This window comes from Ambystoma mexicanum, chromosome 3q, assembly GCF_040938575.1.
Source record: "Ambystoma mexicanum isolate Mex_15411 chromosome 3q, UKY_AmexF1_1, whole genome shotgun sequence".
In the NCBI taxonomy this organism is placed as follows: Eukaryota; Metazoa; Chordata; class Amphibia; order Caudata; family Ambystomatidae; genus Ambystoma; species Ambystoma mexicanum.
The window spans coordinates 880,967,697-880,981,775 of record NC_090926.1 but is presented as its reverse complement, the minus strand read 5'-3'; the positions used below and the strand labels follow the sequence as shown (position 1 = coordinate 880,981,775).

The 14,079-nt window shown below is 43.1% G+C and overlaps 1 protein-coding gene across 7 annotated transcripts in view; it reads left to right on the top strand.

Annotated features, from left to right (window-relative positions):
• The window catches only part of POLG2 (DNA polymerase gamma 2, accessory subunit), a 367,703-nt gene that overhangs the window by 52,962 nt on the left and 300,662 nt on the right, over positions 1-14,079 (top strand). For 4 of the 7 annotated variants that reach the window (XR_011305148.1, XM_069655004.1, XM_069655005.1 and 1 more), the window contains exon 3: positions 8,623-8,721. The exons of the other annotated variants lie outside the window; for them this stretch is intronic. Coding sequence is in view for 3 of the 4 variants with exons in the window: in XM_069655004.1 (XP_069511105.1) it covers positions 8,623-8,721 (99 nt within the window). In the remaining variant the exon portion in view is untranslated. The remainder of the gene's footprint in view (positions 1-8,622; positions 8,722-14,079) is intronic. 7 annotated transcript variants of the gene reach the window in all.

The following is a 14,079-nucleotide window of genomic DNA, read 5'->3' as shown; positions in this document are numbered from 1 at the left end:
TATCTTGGCCAGTGTTTGGCACATATATCGACCCTAAATTATAAGGTGTGTCCCTGACCTACATTTAACAAATATGCATTTACCTCCCTTATCGCATTTCGCCTCTAGGACTATTAGATCCTGCGACTGTCTAAATGCTAGAAGGGGGCCACCTGTTTCCCCTCTGTGTTGGATTGATACATACAGGGGAACCCCCTTATTTTTAAATTTTTTATGTTTAAAATATATTTATTAGGTTATACCCTTATTTTTAACCTAAGCTTGTCCTTCTTACTGATTTGTGTTTCTTGAAGGGCTATTGTGTCTGGCCATTCTTTGGCCAGATATTGTTCTATTTTCTTCCTTTTGGTGGGGGAGTGTAATCCCTACATGTTGTACGTTAGAAGCATGAAGTGTAGTCCCCTTAATCTTTTGTTTTATACAAATTTGCGTAACCATCCCTTGTGTGTAGCGTTGTGGCTGTACTGAATATGGAGGGCCCATACACCCACCCCCCTCATAAAATATAAGGCATACATTCTCACAACTGCGGATCGTTGTCTCCCACATACCCCGAAATCCCCCTTGACCCTTCACCTCTGGCCTGAGCCAAAGTTCCTATTGAGCCCACGGATGCCATATATTCGGAATTGGCTCTACTGCTGAACCCAGAGATGTTGTGTAGGGACACCACTACTCCCTACCGAGATCCAAATGACCCCCATGCCTCCGCTCCCGTGGATCAAACACTTTTGTAATCTTGTCCGAGCTTCAGGCCCTCAAGGTCTTAAATCCAACATTATGTTTAAACTCTCTGTTGCTCATTGTGTTCCTTCATGATAATCTGCGGCTTTAACTCTGTTGTGCTAGGGCTTCAGTCCTGTCCATCCCTCAAAAGTGCTAATATTGTATTCCCATACAACCATTGTGCCCTTCTCTGTTTGGCTATTGAGATCCTGCCGGGTCGGGCCCCTTATCTTTCCGGGATAACTTTGGCCAGCCCAATGGTTTCCTCCTAGGTGGTCCTTGTTGCCGCCCCACTCTGGGCCTGCTCGTCCATTTGTAACACCGCCATCCCCTCCTCACATGTTGTAACTCAGTGCTGTTAGTCTTCCCAGGTGAACAAAAGCCTGAATGGAACAGTGCATTTTTATTTTATTTTCTTTTGTATGAGGGCCCTAGTGACTTGGTCCCATTGCACAGCGCTTAATCAATGCTGGTGGGGCAATGTCCTGGAAGAGGAGAATTTCCACACCATTCATCTTTGTGGAACTGGTCTGTCTGGCGACATACAGGATTCTTTCCCTCTGATTATAATTTGCCATCGCTGCCAACACATCTCTCGCCCTTGAGACAGTTTCCCTCCTCTTGGGTCCCACCCTATGTATTCGGTCAATAGGAATTGCCACTTTCTGACCCTCTCCTAAGATTTCCCTGAAGATGTCTTGCACCACCTCTTTCATATCCCTGTCTTCAATGTTCTCTGGAAGGTTCTTAAGTCAAATATTTGATCTCTGGGAATGATTTTCCAGGTCTACACTGAATGTTATGCTACTCACAAGACGTTTTCCAGCAACTCATTTTTCCTTGCGTCATCTGCCTATTAATCTACCTTGGTTTCTGAGGTGTCTCTGTACGTGCTCCCAGACTGGCTATTTCCCCTTCCTCTCATGCATGGTTTGCTTCATATCCGCCTTCAAATCTGCGAATTGCATTTACAGGGATTCTCACACCTTAGTTTGTAGGTCCTGGAAGCATAGCAGCATTTCTTCCCTACTCATTGCCATATCTGGGGAACAAGCTGGTTCTTCCTGAGTCTCCCTTGGTGTGGTGCTGTTGTCCCCTCTGCCCTCCTGACTCCAGCACTTTCGTAGGCTTCCCTCTTGTCGCCTTCTCGCATGTTTCGTGCTTGCCGACCCTTCTTTGGCCTTATTTCTGGGGATTGAAGACTGGTGGTGATTCCTTCAGGACTGGTCCCCTGGGATCGAACTCCTCAGTTTGTGGGATTGTCCCCTTCACCGTGTGCTACAATTACCACAGGTGGTGGGGTGCCTGAGGCGCCGCCACCTCACCTGTCCCCTCCGCTCCTCAGGGGTAGTGGGTGCTGCTTGATCAATAGGAGCTTGGTGCAGTGTTATGGGCTCTACTCCCAGGATGCACTCCCACTCTCTTCCCCTAGTGTCCTGAGTTACTCTCTCAGCCCGGCCAGCTGACCTTGTTCCTCACGTTGCCCTGGGGTTCCAGGCCCGCACCCTCACACTTGCTTCTTCTGGTGTAGCTTTAAATGGGAGCCTCACCCTGTATGTGTTGTACTTGTATGGGTGTTCTCACCCCTTGCCTCAGGAGGGTCTGATTCCTCCTTGCCGCTCCTGCCATTGCCTTTGTTTCTGCTTATGTGTCGCTGCCACCCGGCGTCACTAGTAGGCCTGCGTCTCTGCACAGTGTCCCAGGGGGCCGGCTGTGACCCCGGCCCAGCTTTCGTGGGCTCTGCGTGTGCGGGTCACCCAGTCTCTCTGCTTCACTGATGCGACTGCATTACCTTTTGGGGACCCCGCGGCCGTCTCATTAATGATTGCGGACCCGAGCTGCTCTCCCTCACGGATGCTGGAGGTCCCCGCCAACTCTGGTGCTCAGTGGCTTATCGGCCTGCCGCATTGCCACTGTTGCTGGCGTCAAGTTGTTCCGACTCTGCCCGAGCTCTGGTGTCTTCCAGGCTGCTTTCGACGTGTCGTGGAGTGCCGTTAATGAGGGCCACTGCACTCCATACTCTCACCACTGAGAGCCGACTGTCTTCTCTTGCAGGATCGCACTTTAAAGGACCTGGATTACTGTTAAGCTGATTTGTTTGGCCGCGGGGGAGATGAACACCATCACTCAGTGTTTTCTCCCCAGAGGCAATCTTGGATCTTCAAATCAAAGTTTATTGACATTTCACTTATGCAATATACAGCCAGGACATTTTACCACATAACAATAATTAAACGAAATCATGTACTGGGCATTAACCAATGCCATATACCACTTTTAATCCTTACCACCCTCTTTACTCCTCACGCCAATCATCAACAATAGTATGAACAGGAGAATTTCAACCTCCGTTAGGGTTAACATTCATATCGTTCTACCTTCCATACATGTCAAAGAAGGGCAGTCAAGCCCCTTATATGTCTGTCTTAGGCTCATCTAGTAAGTGTGTTAAATACTCCATGTGATAGATGGCCCTCACCTTTTGAAGCCACTCTTTCTCCATGGGGGCCTTGTTTCGCTTCCACAGTTGAGCCACGCAGCTTCTAGCCGCCACCATGATGACTCGTACCATATGTCCCAAGTCCCTCTCTTCGTTGTCCTCATCACCTCCCCCCAAAAGTACCAGTAACGGCGAGAGCACTCTTCTTATGCTGTCAACCCCTTTAATCGATGAGTTAACCTCCCCAATATCTTTGCATGTGTTCTCAGCTCCACCACATGTTAGTAGGCCCCATCTCTCTGTCCGCATTTCCAGCATTGAGAGTCCACCCTGAGTACATCTTTGCTAATTTGGCGGGAGGGTACTGCCACCTATGAACCAATTTGGGGGTGTGCATTCTGTACTGCAATGAGACTGTGGAGAGAGAGAGAGAAACCCCCCTACAAATTCTTGCTCCTAGATCGTCCGGTAGCCCCATCACTAGATCCTTCGCTCACTTCTCCCTAGCCGGCATCTGCTCTATGGGCTCTTTAGAAGAAGCATTCTCTCAAAGGATGTTGGCTCCCAATTTAGATTTCCCCCACCTTGGATCCGATAGGGCCCCCTTCAACTTTGGAAATCGGAACAACGGAACACTGACAGCTGGCCTATCTGTCCCCCAACTGCTCCAGCATCAAAAGCCTTCAATCAAGCAATAGCTGACCTGCTCTACTAAGGCCCGCCTCATACCATGACTGAAATTGGAGCGGCTCCACTATAAGATTCCATAGTGGGGGAGCCCATATGCAGCTTAAGGGTGAGGGCCAGATTGTCAACTACCTTGTGCTACTCCCTTATTTCCAATGAAGTTAAGAGAGTAATCATTGCCTGTGTTTAAATCTCTTGAGGGCAGCTGGCGTGACCCTGGAAGATTAAGGTTTGCCTGTCTCTTCATAGATGTCTATTGTATTAATTAGAATAATCCCTAATGAAGTCATAACATCTTCCTTTAGGTACATTGGAGACCATGAGCTAGAAAACCTATATAAGTTGTTGTACATGGGGGCGGTAACCCTGCTTTGGGATTTTTTGAAGCTCATGTACTGTCCATTTTAAATTCACAGAGCAATGCTACTAATAGTACTCTGTTACCTTAAATAACTGGCTATTGGTCTCATCGATGTTTGAGAGCTGGAAGCAGCACTCCTTCACTAATACACATAGTCATGCATTTGAAATTTCGAAGAGAAATTCTAAGAGAGCAATGCATATGGATATGATTTGGGGACAGTTCTATTGCCACTGAGGTTAGAGGAGTGGAGAGCAGGAGGATTAAACAGAATTACAAAAATTGACTTTAAAGTGCATAACATTTATATCTATATAAAGGTTAATAAAAAATGGTGTATCTTTTAGTTATGAATGATAATAGAGACATTTGGCGCCTTTTGAATGGGCATGAAATTACACAAATTTCAAGTCAAGCAAATTGCATCATGGAATCCTCCTGGACACTGCACTTTTTTTTACCTCTTTGCCAAAACAAATGATTTGCTTCATACCAGTTATGATAGCCCAGACTCCTTCAGACCTAACTTCGATTTAGAGGATTTGGAGCTTGTCACAGGAAGACTGAATCATTCCAGAGCATGCGGGCCAGATGGAGATTTTAAATATGGTTTTAAAAGAAAATGCAAACTTTGCTACCTGTCTTTAGTCAGTTGCCTTCCTATCTGACTATTGCAAACTCCTGGCACAGTGTCAGGATTTGCCGTCCATGTATGTATGTATGTATGTATTTATTTTTTGTATAGCGCCGATAGCCCGTGGGCATCAGGGCGCTTAGGCAAACAACGAAAAACAAAACAATACAATAGGAATGTCTGCGCTAAGCCATGAGGTGGTCATAATCCCCCGTATCCCAGTTCATCATCTGGAAGATATGGAATGTCTGGCGTTTATAATTCCATGCAGAAACAGGCATTACGGTCTAGTCCTCATCCAACATGGCGGCAGATCCTATAAATCATAACCACGCCCACCTCTCGGCGTGTTGTATTTGTTTGTTTTCTGAACTTTCAATGCTCCTATACTCTGCTGAGTTTTCTCTCCACCTTGAACTCCACTTGACTTTGTCTTTTCGGTTCCTTCCCCCTTCAAGGAAACCGCCTGCTTGATTCTTACCTACGTTCTGTTTACTTTGCCTGTTATGCCTTCTGTCTTTTCTCCCCGGTACCTCGCCGGTGTTGTTTTCCTCTGCTTTCATTCTGTCCTGTCTGTCCGTTTCATATCCTTTCCGTTCCCTGGCTGTGTCTCCTACACGTTACGCGGTCTTGTCCTTTCGGTCTCCTCTGCGATCAGGCTTTCAGATTACGCTTGTGCTGCGGATTAGGCACGGAACTCCTCCTTGTCTCTTCCACGAGCCTTTTGGTACGCTTACCTTATTTAGCACTCGTGGTGGTATCCAATTCTCTCAGGTACGTGGGTTCCTATATTCTGCAGCTTATTGCAGGTCTTCTGTTCCATTGTTTTATACTTATACTTCCGCACGACATTTGCTATTGTTCTACTGTGGTTCTATACTTTCTTCTCTGCAATTTCTGCTTAACAGTGACCTATTGGTCCTATTTGTAGACGTTCAATCTTTTGTTGTGCAGTTCAAGTTCGTATCTGCACCCAGTCCTTATCTTCCTTGGAGTTCCTAACTCATCACCTATTCCATAGCTCATATCTACCAACTTATTGGAACCCTTACAAGCTCTTCTGAAGATTCTATTCCATGCTTCACCAACCATTGATCTTCTGTCAAGAAAGAAGGACCAACTATACAGTTTAATTCAACCAGGGTTTTTTATTGCCCAGATGCTTTTTCCCTGTTCGTTGGTGTCTAGTTCCTCGGGGTTCCCCTTAGGTAGGTTCCATTCCCTGCCAAGGTGGCCTCTGGGGAAGTTAGACCCTACTTGCACGACAAGAAGAATACACCCAAGGAAGGACCGATATCAGACCACAAGAAATCTAGGAAGAACACCATCACAGATTCCAAGGACAGTTCATCTGAAGGCCCAGGTGAGGAGGAGGTTGTGGAGGTACGACCTTTATTTGACACACAGTGCTATAATCATACAGAATGCTCCCAAAATGTTATAGGCCTATACCCTTATAGATACTTCTAGTAAGTTGTTAGCAGATTTTGTGCTAAGCCTTATTCAGGTGGATAGAACGTACTAAGAGACTGAGCATTTATCAAACGGCTTCCAGAACGGTATGGGGACCTTTCTAAAAGTTTTACATCTCATGTCAAACCAAGTCTTGTCGGAATTTGGGGCAGATACTCTACTCTGCAAGCCTGGACCTGCCCTCAGCATTTCATATGGTGGACAGAAGCCAGCTTTGGTCTAAATTATCTAATTTGGGCATTCTGCCACGTCTTTTAAATATGCTATTGCTCTTTTATTCTGATAACTTAGAGTTTGTTTCAACTCCGATTGTGCGCTCTCAAGGGAGGTACCAGTAGAGGTATGCTTAGCACAGGAGTGGTTGTTATCCCCTACCTACCCTGTTCAATTTGTATGTTTTGGGCCTTCAGAATACACTACAGAAATCATCTTTGTTTTCACGTAAGCTAGATTCATTAGCAGTAGGATGGATGGCCTGGGATCAATGAGAATTACTACCTGGGTCCTTTTCTTTAAGTAAGGACATCGAGGTTTAAGCCATCCTATCAATGTTACGTATCTGGTTTTCTAAGGGGGAGTTGCATAATATTGAGAATCCTCACAGACTGTGAACTCCGGACGAGACAGAGTAGGAATATCAATTTATCGTCCTTATATATACTACAGCACTTTTCAATCACTCCGTGACGGGTTGTGTAAGATGTGATAAGCCCTATGCTTCACCATTGGTTAACTCACTTCTGTAAGGGGTAGGAAATGTGAACTCTTTTTTGAGGCAGAAACTTTCTACGACACCAACAAAATAACCGGTTAATTTACAGTATTGTATTAATTATGTGAAACATTATTATATTTACCCTAGTAAGGGATATTTGACACACCCTACATATCAATCTGGGTATCTGCAGCAGTTGCCCTTACACTTATTCACAGAGATTAGTCCCATGGACTCTTTAGATTTAGCAGGTTAGTCATAGGATAATTTTTATGAGTTAACGACTACTTACCTTAAACGCTAAACCTGTACAACAGCTATTACCTCTTAGAAACATCACGCATAGTTAGTATGCATGGTCATGGTAGGCATTACTTCTTTCCTGATACTCCAGTATTTTGGTAAATACACATTTTTCCCTCCAGCTAACAAACGCATATCTATGATGATTTGTATCTATAACGGTCACCACCCTAGTGGAGGGACCATTAACATTTTAGCCACCGGGTCTTTAATATGTAGCTCCTCATTCTACATATATTTCGATACCCGCTTTTTTCATACTCAAGGTGTTCTCTGTGGTCTATCATTTGACAGACAATGGAGCCAATTAGAGTTGCATCATTTAGCCATAATCTTGGCTTGTAGATTACAGCTTGCAGACATTGTTAGTTATTTTTTATTAACATTTTTTAACCTTTTAACACCGCACTCATACATGACCGGGTACGGACCAATAAGGGTTTGTTTACCTGTGACGTCACACCTGCTACGGCTTGATGATGTCACGGGTAAACGCCGTGATGAATGGTGGCCATTTTCTCTGAGCAAAGCAGGCAGCAAGGAGAGACCTCTTCGAACTGGCTTGTTTTGTGCTTCCACTGGACCAGGTCTTAATGTAAGTTCTAACCTTAGCTTACTTTCACATGTAATTTTGTTATTTAGGCTCTATACACTGACCTTGGAACAATCTGTTAAGGATACTTACCCTTTCATATGTAGATAGACTGGGTCCCTATTGGACACATATTCGATTGCCAAACTACTCCAAATTACCTGTAAGCACTGAAAACGCAAATGGATGCAGATGGTAAGTACCTCTGACTTTGCTGAAATGGGTTATCACTAAAAAAAAAAAAAATAGTAGTTAGCTTTAGAGTTGGACACTAATGTCATCAAATATATTCTTTACAGAACCGATTTTCTTTTATTTGTACATGACGGTATAACACTATTGTAATACTGGACTGGGAACCATTAAAACCCCAGCATATTTTTCATATACCTATTTCATTTCTCCATTATAACAAGTACTTATGTGAAACCATGAATATTGACTATCTCACTATCCTCAGATTAAGATCCAGGATCATGATGAACCTTGTGGCTATTAAGGAATCTGGAGACTATATTCAACCTATAATTGACTGAGCATTCTACTAGTCTTACTATGTTCAGAATTGTACCCTCTGGTGATCCATGAAAATTGTTGTTTTTTAATCTATAAATGTTTGTATATATGAACTATTTATAATGTATTGACCTTAACATTAGACTTATCGCGTTCTGTTTTTACTTTTTTGTAGATTTAAATTGCATCTATCAGCTCCTGATGAAGAGTTGTATTCGAAACGCGTTGGGCCATTTGTATAATACATTTCTGTATTTATTTGAACTATTGAAAGGTCATTTGAATTACTTGTTGGATTGTTTGCACAGTTTTCAACAAATCATTGATTATAATTGAAGAGTTATTAAAGTATGTTCAATATGTATTCAAGTTGTGAGGTTGTTAAGTAGGCTACCATCTGGTACCTTGCTCAACCACTCCAAAGCGATTGGCTTATTCAGACCACAGACAGTGGCTTATTCAGACCACAGACAGTGTGCAGGGGACGCAAGTTCCCTAAATAGGGAACTTCTCACTTGTTCTCACTTGTTCTCATTGGTTCACAACCTATATGCCAAGGTTTTTGGTTTCTCCCTCCCCTGCACCTAGAAAATTAGTTGTAATCACTTTATCCAACTGAAAGTTTATTTAACTAGGTGTGCTTGGTTTAAACTGAGGTTTTTTAAGATTTAGGTGCCATTGTCTTCACACATTAGAAGTGGTTGGACCTCGACTAGGTCTTCCTCAAGTTAGTCATCCCTGTCGACTTTGTAAACATTATAAGGTGGAAACACTTCACCATCTAATCCTGGGATGTACATTTTTATTACATAGAAGATTATTTTACTTTGAAAGATTTATCGACACGCCCTCAGCTGTGATTTCCGAAAACCTTTGGGGGCGTCTAATGACTGGTAATCATTATCCCTGTCAATAGCACTTTTTTAAAGGAGATATTTTCCCAACTAGGTAACATTTATTGTTTAGCCGATTTTCTGCCGAGCCTACAGGACTCATTTCTTTTAATCCCTTAAGTGCCAAGGACAAGTTGCTTGTCCTTTTTGCATAGACTTGCATAATAGCCTGGCACTTTAGGAAGGATTGGAGTTCGCTATTTTTGTAATACTTTTAGTATGCTGTGTTAGTATTGTATTGAATATTAAGTTCTTAATTTGCATGTTGGTACTTTACCTATATAATATGTTCCTATCTAATATTTATTGCATAGAGTAAGAATTTTTGTTTTTTATGTTCATGGGATTGTAATATCGATTGTCAGTATGGTATTTTACTGGTGTATTCAGTGTTTCTATCTTAAGTGTTTATACCCCTTTTTGATGAGTTGAAATTTGATTCCATATATTTCCTCGATTTCTACTCTTGACAGCTGATTTAAGTGTCTCAAACAAGCTGTTTGGACCAACTATGTGTTTTTATAACTTGTGCATGCAATATTTTAATCACTTTATGTGAATCATGTTCTAAGATTATGAATTCAATTGTTTAACTCTATTTCTGCATTGTCTTTTAATGAATTTACTAGTTTTAGTTGGTAATATTGTTGTCCTAAGTGAAAAGATCTTTTTAAAAGATCTTTTCACTGAAAGACCGATGTAGAAAGACCGCTCTGTGATCACACGGAGCAGTCTTTCTAAATCGAACTGTCACGCCCCTGCTGCACACGAGTGCGTTCAGGGGCTGATGGGCAGGTCTGGACCCGGAAGCGCATGACCAGGAGAACGGGTAAGTGTGTGTGTGTGTGTGTGTGTGTGTGTGTGTGTATGTATGTATGTGTTTTGGTTTGGGGGAGTGGGGATGGGGCTGCTGGGGAGGGGAACTTGTGAACAATGAGGGACTTGTGGGGTGATCCCCCCCCCCCCCCCCCGGAATATAGAAAAAAGGACAACCGCATTTTATAGGTCTCAATAGAAAAAGACCTTTACAATGCCGGTTTTCCGATAAAAAGAAAATCGGTCAATGTAAATCAGCCATTTCGATCTTATCCGTATTCGCGACTTCAATAATATTCAAATCCCTCTGTATGTTGTCCTGGGTATTTCTATCTATTAAAAACCCTGTCTGGTCCTCGTTGTCCAGTCCTGGGAGGGCAGACATTAACCTTTGTGCAAGGATTATGGAGTAAATCTGTGCATCCTTATTCATTAAGGTAATTGGTCTGTTAAATTCACAACATGCAAGATGAGTTCGATATTAATATTGTTATGGACTTCTCCCTAGATGGTGTAATTTTACCCGTGTCTGAACACGAGTTAAATAATTATATCAAATAAGGGATCAATTGGAGCTGAAATGTCTTATAGAATGCTATAGAAAAGCCGCCAGGGCCCGGCCTTTGTTCTGAAGGGCTTTACTGGCCCACTCCACCTCTGATGCCAAAATTGGGACATCCAGATCTCGTTTAAGATCTACGGTTAGATGGGGTAGGTTCGCTCCTTTAATATATTGCTTCTGGTCCTCTGCTTTAAGCGACTCTTTAGACATCAATGCCTCAAAGTACTTGCAGAGTATTTCCATCTTTTCGTCTTCATTATAACACACTACCCCGCCTCACTTCTAATCCTGTGCATATTGTTCTGCGATTGGACCTTCTTCAGCATATATACTAATCGCTGGTGTGCCTTATTGCCATTCATGTAATAGTGCTGTTTAGTCTGGAGTAAGGCCTGTGCCGATCTATCCGCCAAATGAGCTTCTAGTTTAGCGGTAGTCAATTTCAGTTTCTGAAACACGGCCCGTGTTCTACTCGCCTTGTGTTCAGCTGCAGTCTCCCGAACTGCCTCTTTCATCTGTGCTTGACTTATTGCCTTTGCCCTTTTTATATGCCGCAATTGACTCAATATCTCCCCTCTTATTGTAGCTTTCAGAGAATCCCATACAGTCACCATAGGATGGGCAGACATAGTATTTTCTCGAAAGTAGTTTGGGATTGCTTCAGCTATTTCCTGACAGAGAACCCTGTCTTTTAAAATAGAATCATGCAACATCCAGGAATAATGGCCTCTTAACGTTGCGACTACTGATGCATGGTCAGAGATTATCTGGGGTGCTATATAGGTCTCACAAACACAAGGAAACTGAGAACTTGATACTAGTATATGGTCTATTCTCGACAGCCCTCCATGAACATGCAAATAAAACGTAAAATCTTGGGTGTCTTCGTTAAATAGTCTCCAGTCATCTACCACTCCCAGCTCACAAAGCAGTCTAGCAAATTAATTTGCATTCTTATAGTCCACCGTAGAGGGTTGTGAAGTCTTATCCGCCTCAGGGTTGGGAACTAGATTTAGGTCACCCCCTATTATCATTTGCCCTTCAGCGAATGACACTGCTCCGGGTCTGAGAGCACTCCAATATTGATCCTGTCCTCTATTGGGTGCGTAAAGTGACATTAATGTGAACATTTGCCCATACAGCAAGACCTTACATCTTCCCTGAGGATCCCTCAAGATTTGAGCATTGTGGGAGGGACATCTTTTGTGAACAATATCGCTACCCCCTTGGGAACTTTTCTCCCCAAGTACTTGCGTGTATACGCCCTATGAAACAATCTGCATTTACCCGTACTTCAACAGGTGCATTTTACTGTAGACATACAATCGTAGAAGGTGTGTTCAACAGCCTTCCCAAAACTGAGCACCTCTTCATGGGGGAATTTGTCCCCTGAACATTCCATGTAACTACACTGATCTTGTTCATCATCCCATCTTTAGTTGACCCCAACATGTCTCATACATGAAAATAACCAAGAACTTTTCATCCCATTCTTCGACATTTGACTCAGCCCATGAAATGCTGTTCCCAAAGTATAGCAGTAACTTTTCAACTCCAAACACCCAAGCCTCCTTTCCTCCCCCCAAGCCCAAACCATATCGATAACTATATGAATTCATAACCTGAACAGATATAGGATACTACACATTCGCTCCTCCTCCTTGATGTAATTTATGGACCATTTCTTCCCGTTAACTTCCATCTATAGGTAATCTTTTTTCCTTGTAGCAATTCAGCCATCGGATGCAACGCTGGTCTCTTCATCAGCGTGGTAGTAGCAAGGTCTTGAAGTAAGGATGTCTTTGAATCTCTAAAATAAATGTTTGACACATCTCTAGCAGCCCTTATTATTCTTTTCTTGACCGTAAAGAAGTGGACTGTAGTTAAGACGTCTGGAGTTTCACCCTGATGAGGCTGCGCCCTGGGCAAGTGGGATGCGTTCATTCTAGCTCCATAACCATGTCATCAGAATACTTAAGCAAGTGACCGAAGAGATCCTTCACGGAGCTTGAGAGGTCCTTCTGAGGAACCGCAGCTGCAATCCCTCTAATACGCACATTCTTCCTTCTGGAACGGTTTTCTGTATCGTCCTGTTTCTCGTCTAGGGCTTTTCAGCATAGCTCCAACACCTCTACTCTACTCGGGCGGCTCACAAATTCACTGCCACAGTTGGGCTCCCTTCTCTTGGTCTCCTCACGGCTCAGAGTTTGACAGGTCCTCGCTTCACTGCGCTGCATCCTCCGTTTGTTGGTGTTTCGGAGTACAGGAGACATCTTTGTCTAGTGCCAGTCGCAATCCATACATATCTCGGTCTGCACTAGCGATTCAGCATCCACAATAGCCATGCACATAGCTGTATCATCCAATGTAGTTTTCTGTTGCACCTGTCGTTACAAAAGGTGTCTGCATACCCTCATCTTCATGTCTGAGGCACTCACAGAGCCATCTTTACTGATGGCACTCCAGGCCACAAACACCCTTCCCTCTGCTTTCCCATGTTTTAGCTTTCTCTTTTGTGTGTTAAATAATATGCATCAAAACAAGTCCTCCAATTAAGGAAGTGTCTGGTTGAAAGAAATCTTGCCTGGGATTTGCATTGTTGTTTTTCTTTCTGCTTTTGAAGACAACATGTTCAGAATCCAGTCAATACCAGTAGTTATTGAATGCACTCTAAACATTGATTGCCCTAGAAGAGGTCAATAGCTATCTACATGTGCAAATGGCGCATATGCTTGTACTGTTAGAATATTTTATGCGTGAAAAAGAGGCCTTTACCTTGAATTGCATGTAACTCTTAATCCCTTCTGAATGGGCTGACAATGAAGGGCAAGAGTATTATGGCCTCTTTTCCTTGCACCAGTATGGGCTGCCGAGTTCTGTAGGTACTGTTTATTTCTTAAGGTATTGGCAGAATCCCAAATACATGCTATTAGCATAATCAATTTTTTGCTACCACCCAAAGCAGAACGGTCAGCACAGGGCAAATTCTTTCCAATAGGTGTAAAGAATCCCTCGTTTGTCATTGCTAGGGGATGCATCAATCACCACTGAAGTGTTGTTGTACCTTTTAATATTGGCAAATGTATGAAGTCTAGTTCTTTGGGTTAAAAGTGTGGCAGACTAGAGATTAGTGTTTTCTCGAGCCTCAACTATTAAGAATCCAGTCTTACTGGCATTGATTCCAAGTGTTACAGGGCATTCATCCATCCATCAATCATCTGTTAATGAAGGCCGAACATTTCACTGCTAAAGTCTTATCATTGTGTAAACTTATCATTAGCGGAGTATTGTTAGCACAGTTGGAGTATCGTGCTGCTGGTTAAGCATTTTCATCAAAGAGGAAAGATGAATCTTGAATAGG